At 44.9% G+C, this 14038-nt stretch overlaps 1 protein-coding gene across 4 annotated transcripts in view; it reads left to right on the top strand.

The window, feature by feature from the left end:
* LOC115146431 (ribosomal protein S6 kinase 2 alpha-like) overlaps positions 1-14038 on the top strand; it is an 86982-nt gene that overhangs the window by 56646 nt on the left and 16298 nt on the right. For all 4 annotated transcript variants that reach the window (XM_029688493.2, XM_029688496.2, XM_029688495.2 and 1 more), the window contains 6 exons: positions 2162-2243; positions 3155-3235; positions 3468-3547; positions 3657-3763; positions 9422-9459; positions 13648-13790. In XM_029688493.2, coding sequence (XP_029544353.1) covers positions 2162-2243; positions 3155-3235; positions 3468-3547; positions 3657-3763; positions 9422-9459; positions 13648-13790 — 531 coding nt within the window. The remainder of the gene's footprint in view (positions 1-2161; positions 2244-3154; positions 3236-3467; positions 3548-3656; positions 3764-9421; positions 9460-13647; positions 13791-14038) is intronic.

Here is a 14038-nt window from a genome sequence, read left to right as displayed (position 1 = left end):
TTGTGGGCGGTGCAGTTTCCGTACCAGGTGGTGATACAGCCTGACAGGATGCTCTCGATTGTGCATCTGTAAAAGTTTCAGGGTTTTAGGTGACAAGCCACATTTTAGGAGCATCCTGAGGTTGAAGATGCGCTGTTGCGCCTTCTTCGCCACACTGTCTGTGTGGGTGGACCATTTCAGATTGTCAGTGATGTGTACACTGAGGAAATTAACTTTCCACCTTCTCCACTACTGTCCCATCAATGTGGATAGGGGGGTGCCCCCTTTGCTGTTTCCTGAAGTTCACGATCATCTCCTTTGTTTTGTTGACGTTGAGTGGGGGGTTATTTTCCTGACACCACACGCCCAGAGCCCTCAACTCCTTCCTGTAGGCTGTCTCGTTGTTGTTGGTAATCAAGCCTACCACTGTTGTGTCATCTGCAAACTTGATGATTGAGTTGGCGGCATGCATAACCACGCAGTCATGGGTGAACAAGGGAGTAAAAGAAGGGGCTGAGAACGCACCCTTGTGGGGCCCCAGTGTTGAGGATCAGCGGAGTGTAGATGTTGTTTCCTACCTTCACCACCTGGGGGTGGCCCGTCAGGAAGTCCAGGACCCAATTGCACAGGGCGGGGTTCAGACCCAGGGCCTCGAGCTTAGTGATGAGCTTGGAGGGTACTGTGGTGTTGAATGCTGAGCTGTAGTCGATGAACAGCATTTTTACATAGGTATTCCTCTTGTCCAGATGGGATAGGGCAGTGTGCAGTGCAATGGTGATTGCGTCGTCTGTGGACCTATTGGGGCGGTATGCAAACTGAAGTTGGTCTAAGGTGTCAGGTAAAGGTAGAGATGATATGATCCTTGACTAGTATCTCAAAGCACTTCATGATGACAGAAGTGAGTGCTACGGGGCGATAGTCATGTAGTTCAGTTACCTTTGTTCCTGTACCCAAGATTGCAATGGTGGCCATCTTGACACATGTGGGGATAACAAGAGAGCCTCAGTAATACAAAGGAAAAACCCTGCAGATGGATATTTCCATATGTATGGCTTGAGAATGCATTGTTTTGACAAGCCCTTGGGCCTGATGCTGATCTCATACCTGGCTTACACACACACTGCCTGTCTTACACATACACTGCCTGTCTTACACACACACTGCCTGTCTTACACACACACTGCCTGGCTTACACACACACTGCCTGGCTTACACACACACTGCCTGGCTTACACACACACTGCCTGGCTTACACACACACTGCCTGGCTTACACACACACTGCCTGTCTTACACACACACTGCCTGTCTTACACACACACTGCCTGTCTTACACACACACTGCCTGTCTTACACACACACTGCCTGGCTTACACACACACTGCCTGGCTTACACACACACTGCCTGGCTTACACACACACTGCCTGGCTTACACACACACTGCCTGGCTTACACACACACTGCCTGGCTTACACACACACTGCCTGTCTTACACACACACACTGCCAGTCTTACACACACACACTGCCTGGCTTACACACACACTGCCTGGCTTTCACCTCTCTGCTTGCTCTACTGATGTGCCACAGGAGGTGGTCTTTCTTTTATTTAGATCACTAAGAACACATTCTAGACAAATCTGTTGAATGTTCATGTGTAATTGAGTCCAATTTACAACAAGTACGCATCTAAACAAACCCATTTAATGTTCATTCGTATTCATTCCATTTTTCATTTCTCTCACACTTCAGATGACAAGATCTAAAATAGCAGTTTTTTTTCCCTCTGGTTGAGTTTATTGCTCTGGGTGTCAGGCCAGGCTGTTTCGCAGTAAGATAGGACTTTCATTATGTACACTGACTAGGCCTGACTACATAATGGAAGTTAAGGTAGTTAGGTGAGGTATTGGTTACAAAATACAGTATTTATAGCCTTTTATTATTGTTATAGAGGCCAGGAAGAATGCCAGAGAAGTTCACATGTAGTAGTTCCAATGACCATCCCCCTTGTCGCTCCCATAGGTTTGTAGCATATTGCATTGAGCATTTATATATATATATATTCAATATCACCGCCAGTCCCTCCGTCACGGAGCATTGACTTGGATGGGAATGTCCGTTCTCCGCTCTAGTAGTTCTATTTCTAGGATTGAGAGTTGGATGTTGTCTTGCGTTGCCTGCAGGTGTTCTTGGTGCGGAAGGTGACGCCTCCCGACGACAACGAGCTGTATGCTATGAAGGTCCTGAGAAAAGCCACCCTCAAAGGTACGTACACACGTACACACACACACACACGCACACACACACACACGCACACACGCACACACACACACACACACGTGCACGCACGCACACACACACACACACAAAGTGGAATAGAGACATATATATCATGGGAAACGATACTGTAGCTACACATTCATGGGGTGGTAAACATGTTGTGAAGTTTTTGAGGTGGTAAATATGTTGTGAAGTTTTTGGGGTGGTAAACATAAGTGTCTCTGAATCCATCCAACGGAGCCCACGGTTTCAACACCACATCTTCAAAGTAAAGACTTGGTCTGACCTCATTTCATTTATTGACATGTCTTTGCGTTTGCTCTATACTCCACATGCCATTTTGCCCCCAATGTTTTGATCTTGTCCCAAGGCTCTGATAGTGAGAAGAAATTGGCGTTTTTTTCAGTTAGTGTGTATCTCGTCTTCCTATATGTGTAGTTGTAGTAGACCACACCGCTAGCTAGCAGTCGGTCTGTCGCTCCCCACCCTGTCAACACTAGATGTTAACACCTTGACAGTTTAATTATCAATGAGAACAGATTGTCTCACAGATTACAACTCACTGCCATTGTGCGCTGAAAATCTGCCTAATCGTTCAACAAGAATGTCTGTTCACATTTTCATTATTTTCATATTTTTTATTTATTTGTATTATCAAAATATTTCAAGGCTGATTATTTGGCGTTTTTGCTTTTGACTGAATTCTCAAATACTGTATCCATTGAGTGAGATTTGAATATTTTTGCTGACACTGACAGTTTTTAGAATTTTGTTTAAGTTATGTTTTAGCCATGGACTCCCTGTTCCAAACCCATCTGTTACCAAGCTAATGTGGTAGCATTTGTTTTGCGTGAACCTTCTGACGGCTCTGAAATGGTGCGATCCTTTCCCCACAGTGAGAGACCGGGTGAGGACCAAGATGGAGAGAGATATCCTGGCAGACGTCAACCACCCCTTCGTGGTCAAACTCCACTATGGTGAGTTCACAACCAGACCTTTGTTCAGGTAACATGGTAAAGGAACACAGGGCTGGTGGTGTGTCACTTAGCGATAACCTTCCCTGGGGTCATAGTGGGCAGTTTTTATACGATGAATGGGGACAGCATTGGGTGCTCTAGCTTTGCCTCACATTTTTATGCAAATGATTTAGCACTGGATATACACTTGTGCTAGCCCATTAAGTGTGTGTGTGTGTGTGTCTCTCTCTAGCATTTCAGACAGAAGGAAAGCTCTACCTGATCCTGGACTTTCTGAGAGGAGGAGATCTCTTCACCAGACTGTCTAAAGAGGTGGACCTCAAGGACCTATGTTCCAGGAAAATACATCTAATATGACATCTTATGTGTCATGGTTATTATAACCTCTCTGCATTATATTGTGTATGTGTGTGGTATCCAGGTGATGTTCACAGAGGAGGATGTGAAGTTCTACCTCGCAGAGTTGGCTCTGGGCCTGGACCACCTGCATAGCCTGGGCATCATCTACAGAGACCTCAAACCTGAGAAGTAGGTGGCGCCTCAGCGGAAGGCAGCTAGTCCTAGCTAGCCGAGCATAGCATCACACATCGTAGCATTGCCTTCCTACAACAATAATATATGCCATTTAGCAGACCCTTTTATCCAAAGCAACTTGGTCATGTGTGCATATATTTTACATATCAGTAGCCCCAGTGAGAATTGAACCCACGATCCTGGTGTTGAAATCGCCATGCTCTACCAACTGAGCTAGAGGACCGCGTGCTAGTGCTGTACTATGCTATGTTAGTGTAGCCCCAACCCACAAATGCTTTTTCTTCTAAAATGACAGGAACCTTGAGATTCAATGTGCTTCTCTGTTAGCTATCTCTTCTATGTGTATATACAGTTGAAGTCTGAAGTTTACATACACCTTAGTCAAATACATTTAAACTCAGTTTTTCACAATTCCTGACATTTAATCCTCGTAAAAATTCCCTGTTTTAGGTCAGTTAGGATCACCAGTTTATTTTAAGAATGTGAAATGTCAGAATAATAGTGTAGAGTGATTTATTTCAGCTGTTATTTCTTTCGTCACATTTCCCAGTGGGTCAGAAGTTTACACACACTCCGTTAGTATTTGGTAGCATTGCCTTAAACAATTTAAACTTGGGTCAAACATTTCGGGTAGCCTTCCATAAGCGTCCCACAATAAGTTGGGTGAATTTTGTCCCATTCCTCCTGACAGAGCTGGTGTAACTGAGTCAGGTTTGTAGGCCTCCTTGCTCGCACTCTCTTTTTCAGTTCTGCCCACAGAGTTTCTATAGGATTGAGGTCAGTGCTTTGTCATGGCCACTCCAATACCATGACTTTGTTGTCCTTAAGCCATTTTACCACAACTTTGGAAGTATGCTTGGGGTCATTGTCCATTTGGAAGACCCATTTGCGACCAAGATTTAACTTCCTGACTGATGTCTTGAAATGTTGCTTCAATATTTCCACATAATGTTCCTCCCTCATGATGCCATCTACTTTGTGAAGTGCACCAGTCCCTCCAGCAAAGCTCCTCCACAACATGATGCTGCCACCATGCTGCACTTCACAAAATAGATGGCACAATCTTTGCTTCACGGTTGGGATGGTGTTCTTCGGCTTGCAAGCCTCTTTTTCCTCCAAACATAACGATGGTCGTAATTGCCAAACCGTTCTATTTTGTTTCATCAGACCAGAAGACATTTCTCCAAAAAGTACAATCTTTGTCCCCATCATAGTGGTGGTTTTGGAGCAGCGGCTTCTTCCTTGCTGAGCGGCCTTTCAGGTTATGTCCCTCGCTCATCAACTCATCCCTGACCGCTGGCTACGTCCCTTCTGTCTTCAAGATAGCGAGAGTTGCACCCCTTCTGAAAAAACCTACACTCGATCCCTCCGATGTCAACAACTACAGACCAGTATCCCTTCTTTCTTTTCTCTCCAAAACTCTTGAACGTGCCGTCCTTGGCCAGCTCTCCCGCTATCTCTCTCAGAATGACCTTCTTGATCCAAATCAGTCAGGTTTCAAGACTAGTCATTCAACTGAGACTGCTCTTCTCTGTATCACGGAGGCCCTCCGCACTGCTAAAGTTAACTCTCTCTCCTCTGCTCTCATCCTTCTAGACCTATCGGCTGCCTTCGATACTGTGAACCATCAGATCCTCCTCTCCATCCTCTCAGAGTTGGGCATCTCCGGCGCGGCCCACGCTTGGATTGCGTCCTACCTGACAGGTCGCTCCTACCAGGTGGCGTGGCGAGAATCTGTCTCCTCACCACGTGCTCTCACCACTGGTGTCCCCCAGGGCTCTGTTCTAGGCCCTCTCCTATTCTCGCTATACACCAAGTCACTTGGCTCTGTCATAACCTCACATGGTCTCTCCTATCATTGCTATGCAGACGACACACAATTAATCTTCTCCTTTCCCCCTTCTGATGACCAGGTGGCGAATCGCATCTCTGCATGTCTGGCAGACATATCAGTGTGGATGACGGATCACCACCTCAAGCTGAACCTCGGCAAGACGGAGCTGCTCTTCCTCCCGGGGAAGGACTGCCCATTCCATGATCTCACCATCACGGTTGACAACTCCATTGTGTCCTCCTCCCAGAGCGCTAAGAACCTTGGCGTGATCCTGGACAACACCCTGTCGTTCTCAACTAACATCAAGGCGGTGGCCCGTTCTTGTAGGTTCATGCTCTACAACATCCGCAGAGTACGACCCTGCCTCACACAGGAAGCAGCGCAGGTCCTAATCCAGGCACTTGTCATCTCCCGTCTGGATTACTGCAACTCGCTGTTGGCTGGGCTCCTGCCTGTGCCATTAAACCCCTACAACTCATCCAGAACGCCGCAGCCCGTCTGGTGTTCAACCTTCCCAAGTTCTCTCACGTCACCCCGCTCCTCCGCTCTCTCCACTGGCTTCCAGTTGAAGCTCGCATCCGCTACAAGACCATGGTGCTTGCCTACGGAGCTGTGAGGGAACGGCACCTCAGTACCTCCAGGCTCTGATCAGGCCCTACACCCAAACAAGGGCACTGCGTTCATCCACCTCTGGCCTGCTCGCCTCCCTACCACTGAGGAAGTACAGTTCCGCGCAGCCCAGTCAAAACTGTTCGCTGCTCTGGCCCCCAATGGTGGAACAAACTCCCTCACGACGCCAGGACAGCGGAGTCAATCACCACCTTCCGGAGACACCTGAAACCCCACCTCTTTCAGGAATACCTAGGATAGGATAAAGTAATCCTTCTCACCCCCCTTAAAAGATTTAGATGCACTATTGTAAAGTGGCTGTTCCACTGGATGTCTTAAGGTGAACGCACCAATTTGTAAGTCGCTCTGGATAAGAGCGTCTGCTAAATGACGTAAATGTAAATGTAATGTCGCTATTGGACTTCTTTTACTGTGGAAATAGATACTTTTGTACCTGTTTCCTCCAACATCTTCACAAGGTCCTTTGCTGTTCTGGGATTGAATTGCACTTTTCACACCAAAGTACGTTCATCTCTAGGAGACAGAACACATCTCCTTCCAGCTGCGTGGTCCCATGGTGTTTATACTTGCGTACTATTGTTTGTACAGATGAACGTGGGACCTTCAGGCGTTTGGAAATTGTTCCCAAGGATGAACCAGACTTGTGGAGGTCTACAATTTTTTTTCTGGGGTCTAGGCTGATTTATTTTGATTTTCCCATGATGTCAAGCAAAGAGGCACTGAGTTTGAAGGTAGGCCTTGAAATACATCCACAGGTACACCTCCAATTGACTCAAATGATGTCAATCAGCCTATCAGAAGCTTCTAAAGCCATGACATTTTCTGGAATTTTCCAAGCACAATCAACTTAGTGTATGTAAACTCCTGACCCACTGGAATTTTGATGCAGTGAATTATAAATGAAATAAACTGTCTGTAAACAATTGTTGGAAAAATGACTTGTGTCATGGTCGAAGTAGATGTCCTAACCGACTTGCCAAAATTATAGTTTGTTAACAAGAAATTTGTGGAGTGGTTGAAAAATGACTTTTAATGACTCCAACATAAGTGTATGTAAACTAGTTTTAATGACTCCAACATAAGTGTATGTAAACTAGTTTTAATGACTCCAACATAAGTGTATGTAAACTAGTTTTAATGACCCCAACATAAGTGTATGTAAACTAGTTTTAATGACTCCAACCTAAGTGTATGTAAACTAGTTTTAATGACTCCAACATAAGTGTATGTAATTAGTTTTAATGACTCAACCTAAGTGTATGTAAACTAGTTTTAATGACTCCAACCTAAGTGTATGTAAACTAGTTTTAATGACTCCAACATAGTGTATGTAAACTAGTTTTAATGACTCCAACCAAGTGTATGTAAACTAGTTTTAATGACTCCAACCTAAGTGTATGTAAACTAGTTTTAATGACTCCAACCTAAGTGTATGTAAACTAGTTTTAATGACTCCAACATAAGTGTATGTAAACTATTTTAATTTGACTCCAACATAAGTGTATGTAAACTAGTTTTATACAAAATAAAAAATGGAGTAAACTAGGTTTTAATGATTCTCCAACATAAGTGTATTTTGTAAACTAGTTTTAATGACTCCAACCTAAGTGTATGTAAACTAGTTTTAATGACTCCAACATAAGTGTATGTAAACTATTTTAATGACTCCAACATTAAGTGTATGTAAACCAGTTTTAATGACTCCAACATAAGTGTATGTAAACTAGTTTTAATGACTCCAACATAAGTGTATGTAAACTAGTTTTAATGACTCCAACCTAAGTGTATGTATTGAGTTTTTACTCCATAAGCCCTAAAGAACCTCAACCTAAGTGTATGTAAACTAGTTTTAAGCTCCAACCTAAGTGGATGTAAACTAGTTTTAATGAAAGCAAACTAGTTTTAATGATGCTGGTTTTAATGACTCCAACCTAAGTGTATGTAAACAGTTTTAATGACTCCAACCTTTGTGTATGTGGACCAGTTTTAATGACTCAATCTGTGTATGTAAACTAGTTTTAATGACTCCAACATAAGTGTATGTAAACTAGTTTTAATGACTACTTAACATAAGTGTATGTAAACTAGTTTTAATGACTCCAACATAAGTGTATGTAAACTAGTTTTAATGGCTCAAGGTCTAAGTGTATGTAACCTGTTTTAATGACTCCAACATAAGTGTATCTAAACTAGTTTTTTCCAACATAAGTGTATGTAAACTAGTTTTAATGACTCCAACATAAGTGTATGTAAACTAGTTTTAATGACTCCAACATAAGTGTATGTAAACTAGTTTTAATGACTCCAACATAAGTGTATGTAAACTAGTTTTAATGACTGGCCAACATAAGTGTATGTAAACTAGTTTTAATGACTCCAACATGTATGTAAACTAGTTTTAAACTCAACATAAGTGTATAAACTAGTTTTAATGACTCCAACCTAAGTGTATGTAAACTAGTTTTAATGACTCCAACATAAGTGTATGTAAACTAGTTTTAATGACTCCAACATAAGTGTATGTAAACTAGTTTTAATGACTCCAACCTTTATTAAACTAGTTTTAAAACAACATAAGTGTATGTAAACTAGTTTTAATGACTCCAACCTCTTGTACAAAACTAGTTTTAATGACTCCAACATAAGTGTATGTAAACTAGTTTTAATGACCCCAACATAAGTGTATGTAAACTTCCGACTTCAACTGTACGTATTCAAGGCCTCTTAATCCACATGTTTAGAAACTGGCCAATTTCACTGCAGTGTAATTGATTGTCCTCTCATTTTTAATGGGGGTCATTTATGTTATCAACAATCATCATGTCTGGTCATGAGTACTGGAGTCTTAACATGACATATGGATACTAGAGAATGAGAAAGCCTTGCCTGAGTGCACAAACCAATTACATAAATGTTATTACGTGTGTGACATACCGGTATACATTTCTGATACTGTGAATTAACTGGGGGGACTTGATTTGGGCTGCGCTGTTACTATTACATTTTCATATTTGTGAAGGAAAGAGAGGGAGGATGAGGGCTATTATACAAAATAAAAAATGGAGTCTACAGGTTTTTGAAATATTCTACCCTCATAATGCCAAGTATTTTGCAATCTGTTTGTGACACAACGCGGAGACAAACTCTATTACTGACATAACGCCTGGCAACTCTCTATTCTGTTGTAGCATTCTACTGGATGAAGAGGGCCATATAAAACTCACAGGTAGGACACACACACAGACACTACCCCCCCCCCCCCCCAATATACACGGAGTATACCAAATATAAGGAGAACCTTCCTAATATTGAGTTATCCCCGCCCTCAGAACCTCCTCAATTCGTCGGAGCATGGACTACTAGGTGTGGAAAGCATTCCACAGGGATGCTGGTCCATGTTGACTCTAATGCTTCCCACAGTTGTCTAGGTTGTCTTTGGGTGGTGGACCATTCTTGATACACACGGGAATCTGTTAAGCGTGAAAAAACGCAGTTCTTCACACAAACTGGTACGCACGGCACCTATACTACTATACTACTTAATATTTTGTGTTGCCCATTAACCCTCTGAATGGCACGCATACACAATCCATTTCTGTTGGCTCAAGGTCTAAATGATGCAACCTGTACTCCACTTCATCTACACTGAAGTTGATTTTAACAAGTGACCTCAACAAGGAATCAACCAATTACATGTGTTTTATAAAGCCTTTTTTTTTTTTTTTACATTCGCTGATGTCACAAAGTGCTTACACAGAAGTCTATACAGTGGCAAGAAAAAAGTATGTGAAATCTTTGGAAATACCTGGATGTCTGCATAAATTGGTCATAAAATTTTATCTGATCTTCATCTAGGTCACAACAATGGACAAACAGTCTGCTTAAACTAATAACACACAAACAATTATGTTTTCATGTCTTTATTGAACACACCGTGAAAACATTCTCAGTGCAGGGTGGATTTTTAGACCATTCCTCTTTACAAAACTGTTTCAGTTTATTCTTGGGATGTCTGGTGTGAACTGCTTTCTTGAGGTCATGCCACAGTATCTGTTGGTTGAGGTCAGGACTGCTTGGGCCACTCCAGAAGGCGTATTTTCTTCTGTTGAAGCCATTCTGTTAATTTACTTTTGAGTTTTGGGTCGTTGAGCTTCAATTGGCGGACAGCCTAACATTCTCCTGAAAAATAAATTTTTCCGTCGACGATAGCAAGCTGTCCAGGCCCTGATGCCGCAAAGCAGCCCCAAACCATGATGCTCCCTCCTCCATACTTTACAGTTGGGATGAGGTTTTGATGTTGGTGTGCTGTGCCTTTTCTTCTCCACACATAGTGTTGTGTTCCTTCCAAACAACTCAACTGTAGTTTCGTCTGTCCACAGATTATTTTGCCAGTAGCGCTGTGGAACATCCAGGTGCACTTTTGCAAACTTCAGACATCAACAATGTTTTTTTTGTACAGCAGTGGCTTCTTCTATGGTGTCCTCCCATGAACACCATTCTTGTTTCGTATTTTACGTATCGTGGACTCGTCAACAGAGATGTTACACATATCTCTCTGGAACATGCTGTCTTTAGCTGACACTCTAGGATTCTTAACCTCAGTGAGCAGTGTTGCAGTCATCTTTGCAGGACGGCCACTCCCAGGGAGTAGCAACAGTGGTGAACATTCTCCACTTATAGACAATTGTCTTTACCGTGGACTGATGGACATCAAGGCTTTTAGAGATACTTTTGTAACCCTTTCCAGCTTTTCTACGCAAGTCCACAATTCTTAATGTTAGATATTCGGATATGTCTTTTGTTTGGAAGCATGGTTCACATCAGGCAATGCTTCTTGTGAAAAGCAAACTCTCATTTTGTGAGTTTTTTAAATTTATTATAGGGCAAGACGGCTCTAACCAACATCTCCAATCTCGTCTCATTGATTGGACTCCAAGTTAGATGACTCCTGACTCCAATTAGCTTTTGAAGAAGTCATTAGCCTAGGGGTTTAGATACTTTTCCCAACCTACACTGAATGTTTAAATGATGTATTCAATATAGACAAGAAAAATACAATAACAAATTGTTTAAGCAGACTGTGTTTGTCTATTGTTGTGATTTAGATGAATAACACATTTGATGAATTTATGCAGAAATCCAGGTAATTCCAAATGGTTCACATACTGTCTCTTGCCACTGTATATATGACATTCCCCCCCCCCCACCACCACACACACACACACATCCCTCTGCCTCACCCCCCCCACACACACATCCCTCTGCCTCACCCCCCCCACACACACATCCCTCTGCCTCACCCCCCACACACACACACACATCCCTCTGCCTCACCCCCCCACACACACATCACATCCCTCTGCCTCACCCCCCACACACACACACATCCCTCTGCCTCACCCCCCCACACACACACACATCCCTCTGCCTCACCCCCCACACACACATCCCTCTGCCTCACCCCCCCCACACACACACATCCCTCTGCCTCACCCCCCACACACGCACACATCCCTCTGCCTCCCCCCCACACACACACATCCCTCTGCCTCCTCCCCCCCCCACACACACACATCCCTCTGCCTCACCCCCCCCACACACACACACATCCCTCTGCCTCACCCCCCACACACACACATCCCTCTGCCTCACCCCCCCCCCACACACACACACATCCCTCTGCCTCACCCCCCCCCCACACACGCACACATCCCTCTGCCTCACCCCCCCACACACACACACATCCCTCTGCCTCACCCCCCCCACACACACACATCCTCTGCCTCACCCCCCCACACACACACATCCCTCTGCCTCACCCCCCCCACACGCACACATCCCTCTGCCTCACCCCCCACACACACACATCCCTCTGCCTCACCCCCCACACACACACACATCCCTCTGCCTCACCCCCCACACACACACATCCCTCTGCCTCACCCCCACACACGCACACATCCCTCTGCCTCACCCCCCCACACACACATCCCTCTGCCTCTGCCCCCCCACACACACACATCCCTCTGCCTCACCCCCACACACACACACACATCCCTCTGCCTCACCCCCCACACACACACATCCCTCTGCCTGTTCTCTCGTTCCACTTGGCTTCCCCATTAGTCAGTGAGTCGGCACCACTCTTATCTGTTCCTGTGTAGATAACTGCTCTATGCATGGACCTGTAGAGCAGTGGTTCCCAACCAGGGGTACTAGGACCCTGGGGGTGTGGTCTGTCCACAGGGGGTACTAGGACCCTGGGGGTGTGGTCTGTCCACAGGGGGTACTAGGACCCTGGGGGTACGTGGTCTGTCCACAGAGGGTACTAGGACCCTGGGGGGTGTAGTCTGTCCACAGGGGGTACTAGGACCCTGGGGGTACGTGGTCTGTCCACAGGGGGTACTAGGACCCTGGGGGTACGTGGTCTGTCCACAGGGGGTACTAGGACCCTGGGGGTACGTGGTCTGTCCACAGGGGGTACTAGGACCCTGGGGGTACGTGGTCTGTCCACAGGGGGTACTAGGACCCTGGGGGTACGTGGTCTGTCCACAGGGGTACTAGGACCCCTGGTCTGTCCACAGAGGGTACTAGGACCCTGGGGGTACGTGGTCTGTCCAGAGGGTACTAGGACCCTGGGGGTACGTGGTCTGTCCAGAGGGTACTAGGACCCTGGGGGTACGTGGTCTGTCCACAGAGGGTACTAGGACCCTGGGGGTATGAGTTCTTGAAGACTCATGAGACCATAGCCTACTGGTAAAATGGATATGTGGGGGTGCTTTAGGGGTACTCCGGCCAAAACAAAATTCAGTTGGTGGTACACTAACCGAAAAACAAGTACTGATATAGAGCATGACCCTGAAATGAATAAAGTTTCTCCTGCATCTTATCTACCCTGTAATCCCTCTCTCCTCTCATCTGTTTACCTTGTTGGCGTACACACACGCGCGCACACACACACACACACACACACACACAAGCACCACAGGTGACCTTAAAAATATCCCGGTGTGGTGTATTTCCTTCACATGGAGCATTTGAATGATAAGGCCTTAGAATACCTGAAGAGTCATCATGGCATCAGGAAGTGTTACAGATAGTTTTCCCTGATCATGTGACCTGGCTAGTTGAGAACTCTAGGGCTTTGTCTGAAATGGCATCCTCTTCCCTAAAATATAGTGCACTCCTTTTGACCAGGGCCCTCTAGAATTACCCACCATAGGGAATAGGTTACCATTGCAGACCTAGCCTGGGCCCTAATTGTCGTCTACAGACTAGTTGTTATAGTCAAACTCCTGGCCATTTCCATAAAGCATAGTGTTAATGTCCTTTTTTCCCTCTCTCGTGTGTACTCGTGTGTTTATGGTAGTACAGGTAATTGGATAGTAACTGACTTGTGGTGTCTTCTCCCTAGATTTTGGCTTGTGTAAGGAGGCTGTTGACCAAGAGAAGAAGGCCTACTCCTTCTGTGGTACGGTGGAATACATGGCGCCAGAGGTGGTGAACAGGCAGGGCCACGTACAGAGCGCCGACTGGTGGTCGTTTGGGGTACTGATGGTGAGTCATTTCATCTGTCGTTTGGGTCATATTCATTAGTGCACTACTGTGAACTTGGTAAAACGCATTGCAACTGAAAACAAATATAAACGTTATTGGACACATTTAGGTAGTTTCTCCCAGTTTCAGTCTGTTTACTTCCGTTTGGTGCCTAATGAACACAACCCTCACAATACAAACAATCAAACAGACATGAGTATGATGTGTGTTTGCTTCAGAGCTCTAGAATTGAATGTGAAAGGTGTTTT

This window comes from Oncorhynchus nerka, linkage group LG18, assembly GCF_034236695.1.
Source record: "Oncorhynchus nerka isolate Pitt River linkage group LG18, Oner_Uvic_2.0, whole genome shotgun sequence".
Taxonomy (NCBI): domain Eukaryota; kingdom Metazoa; phylum Chordata; class Actinopteri; order Salmoniformes; family Salmonidae; genus Oncorhynchus; species Oncorhynchus nerka.
This window is presented reverse-complemented; position numbering and strand designations above follow the sequence as displayed.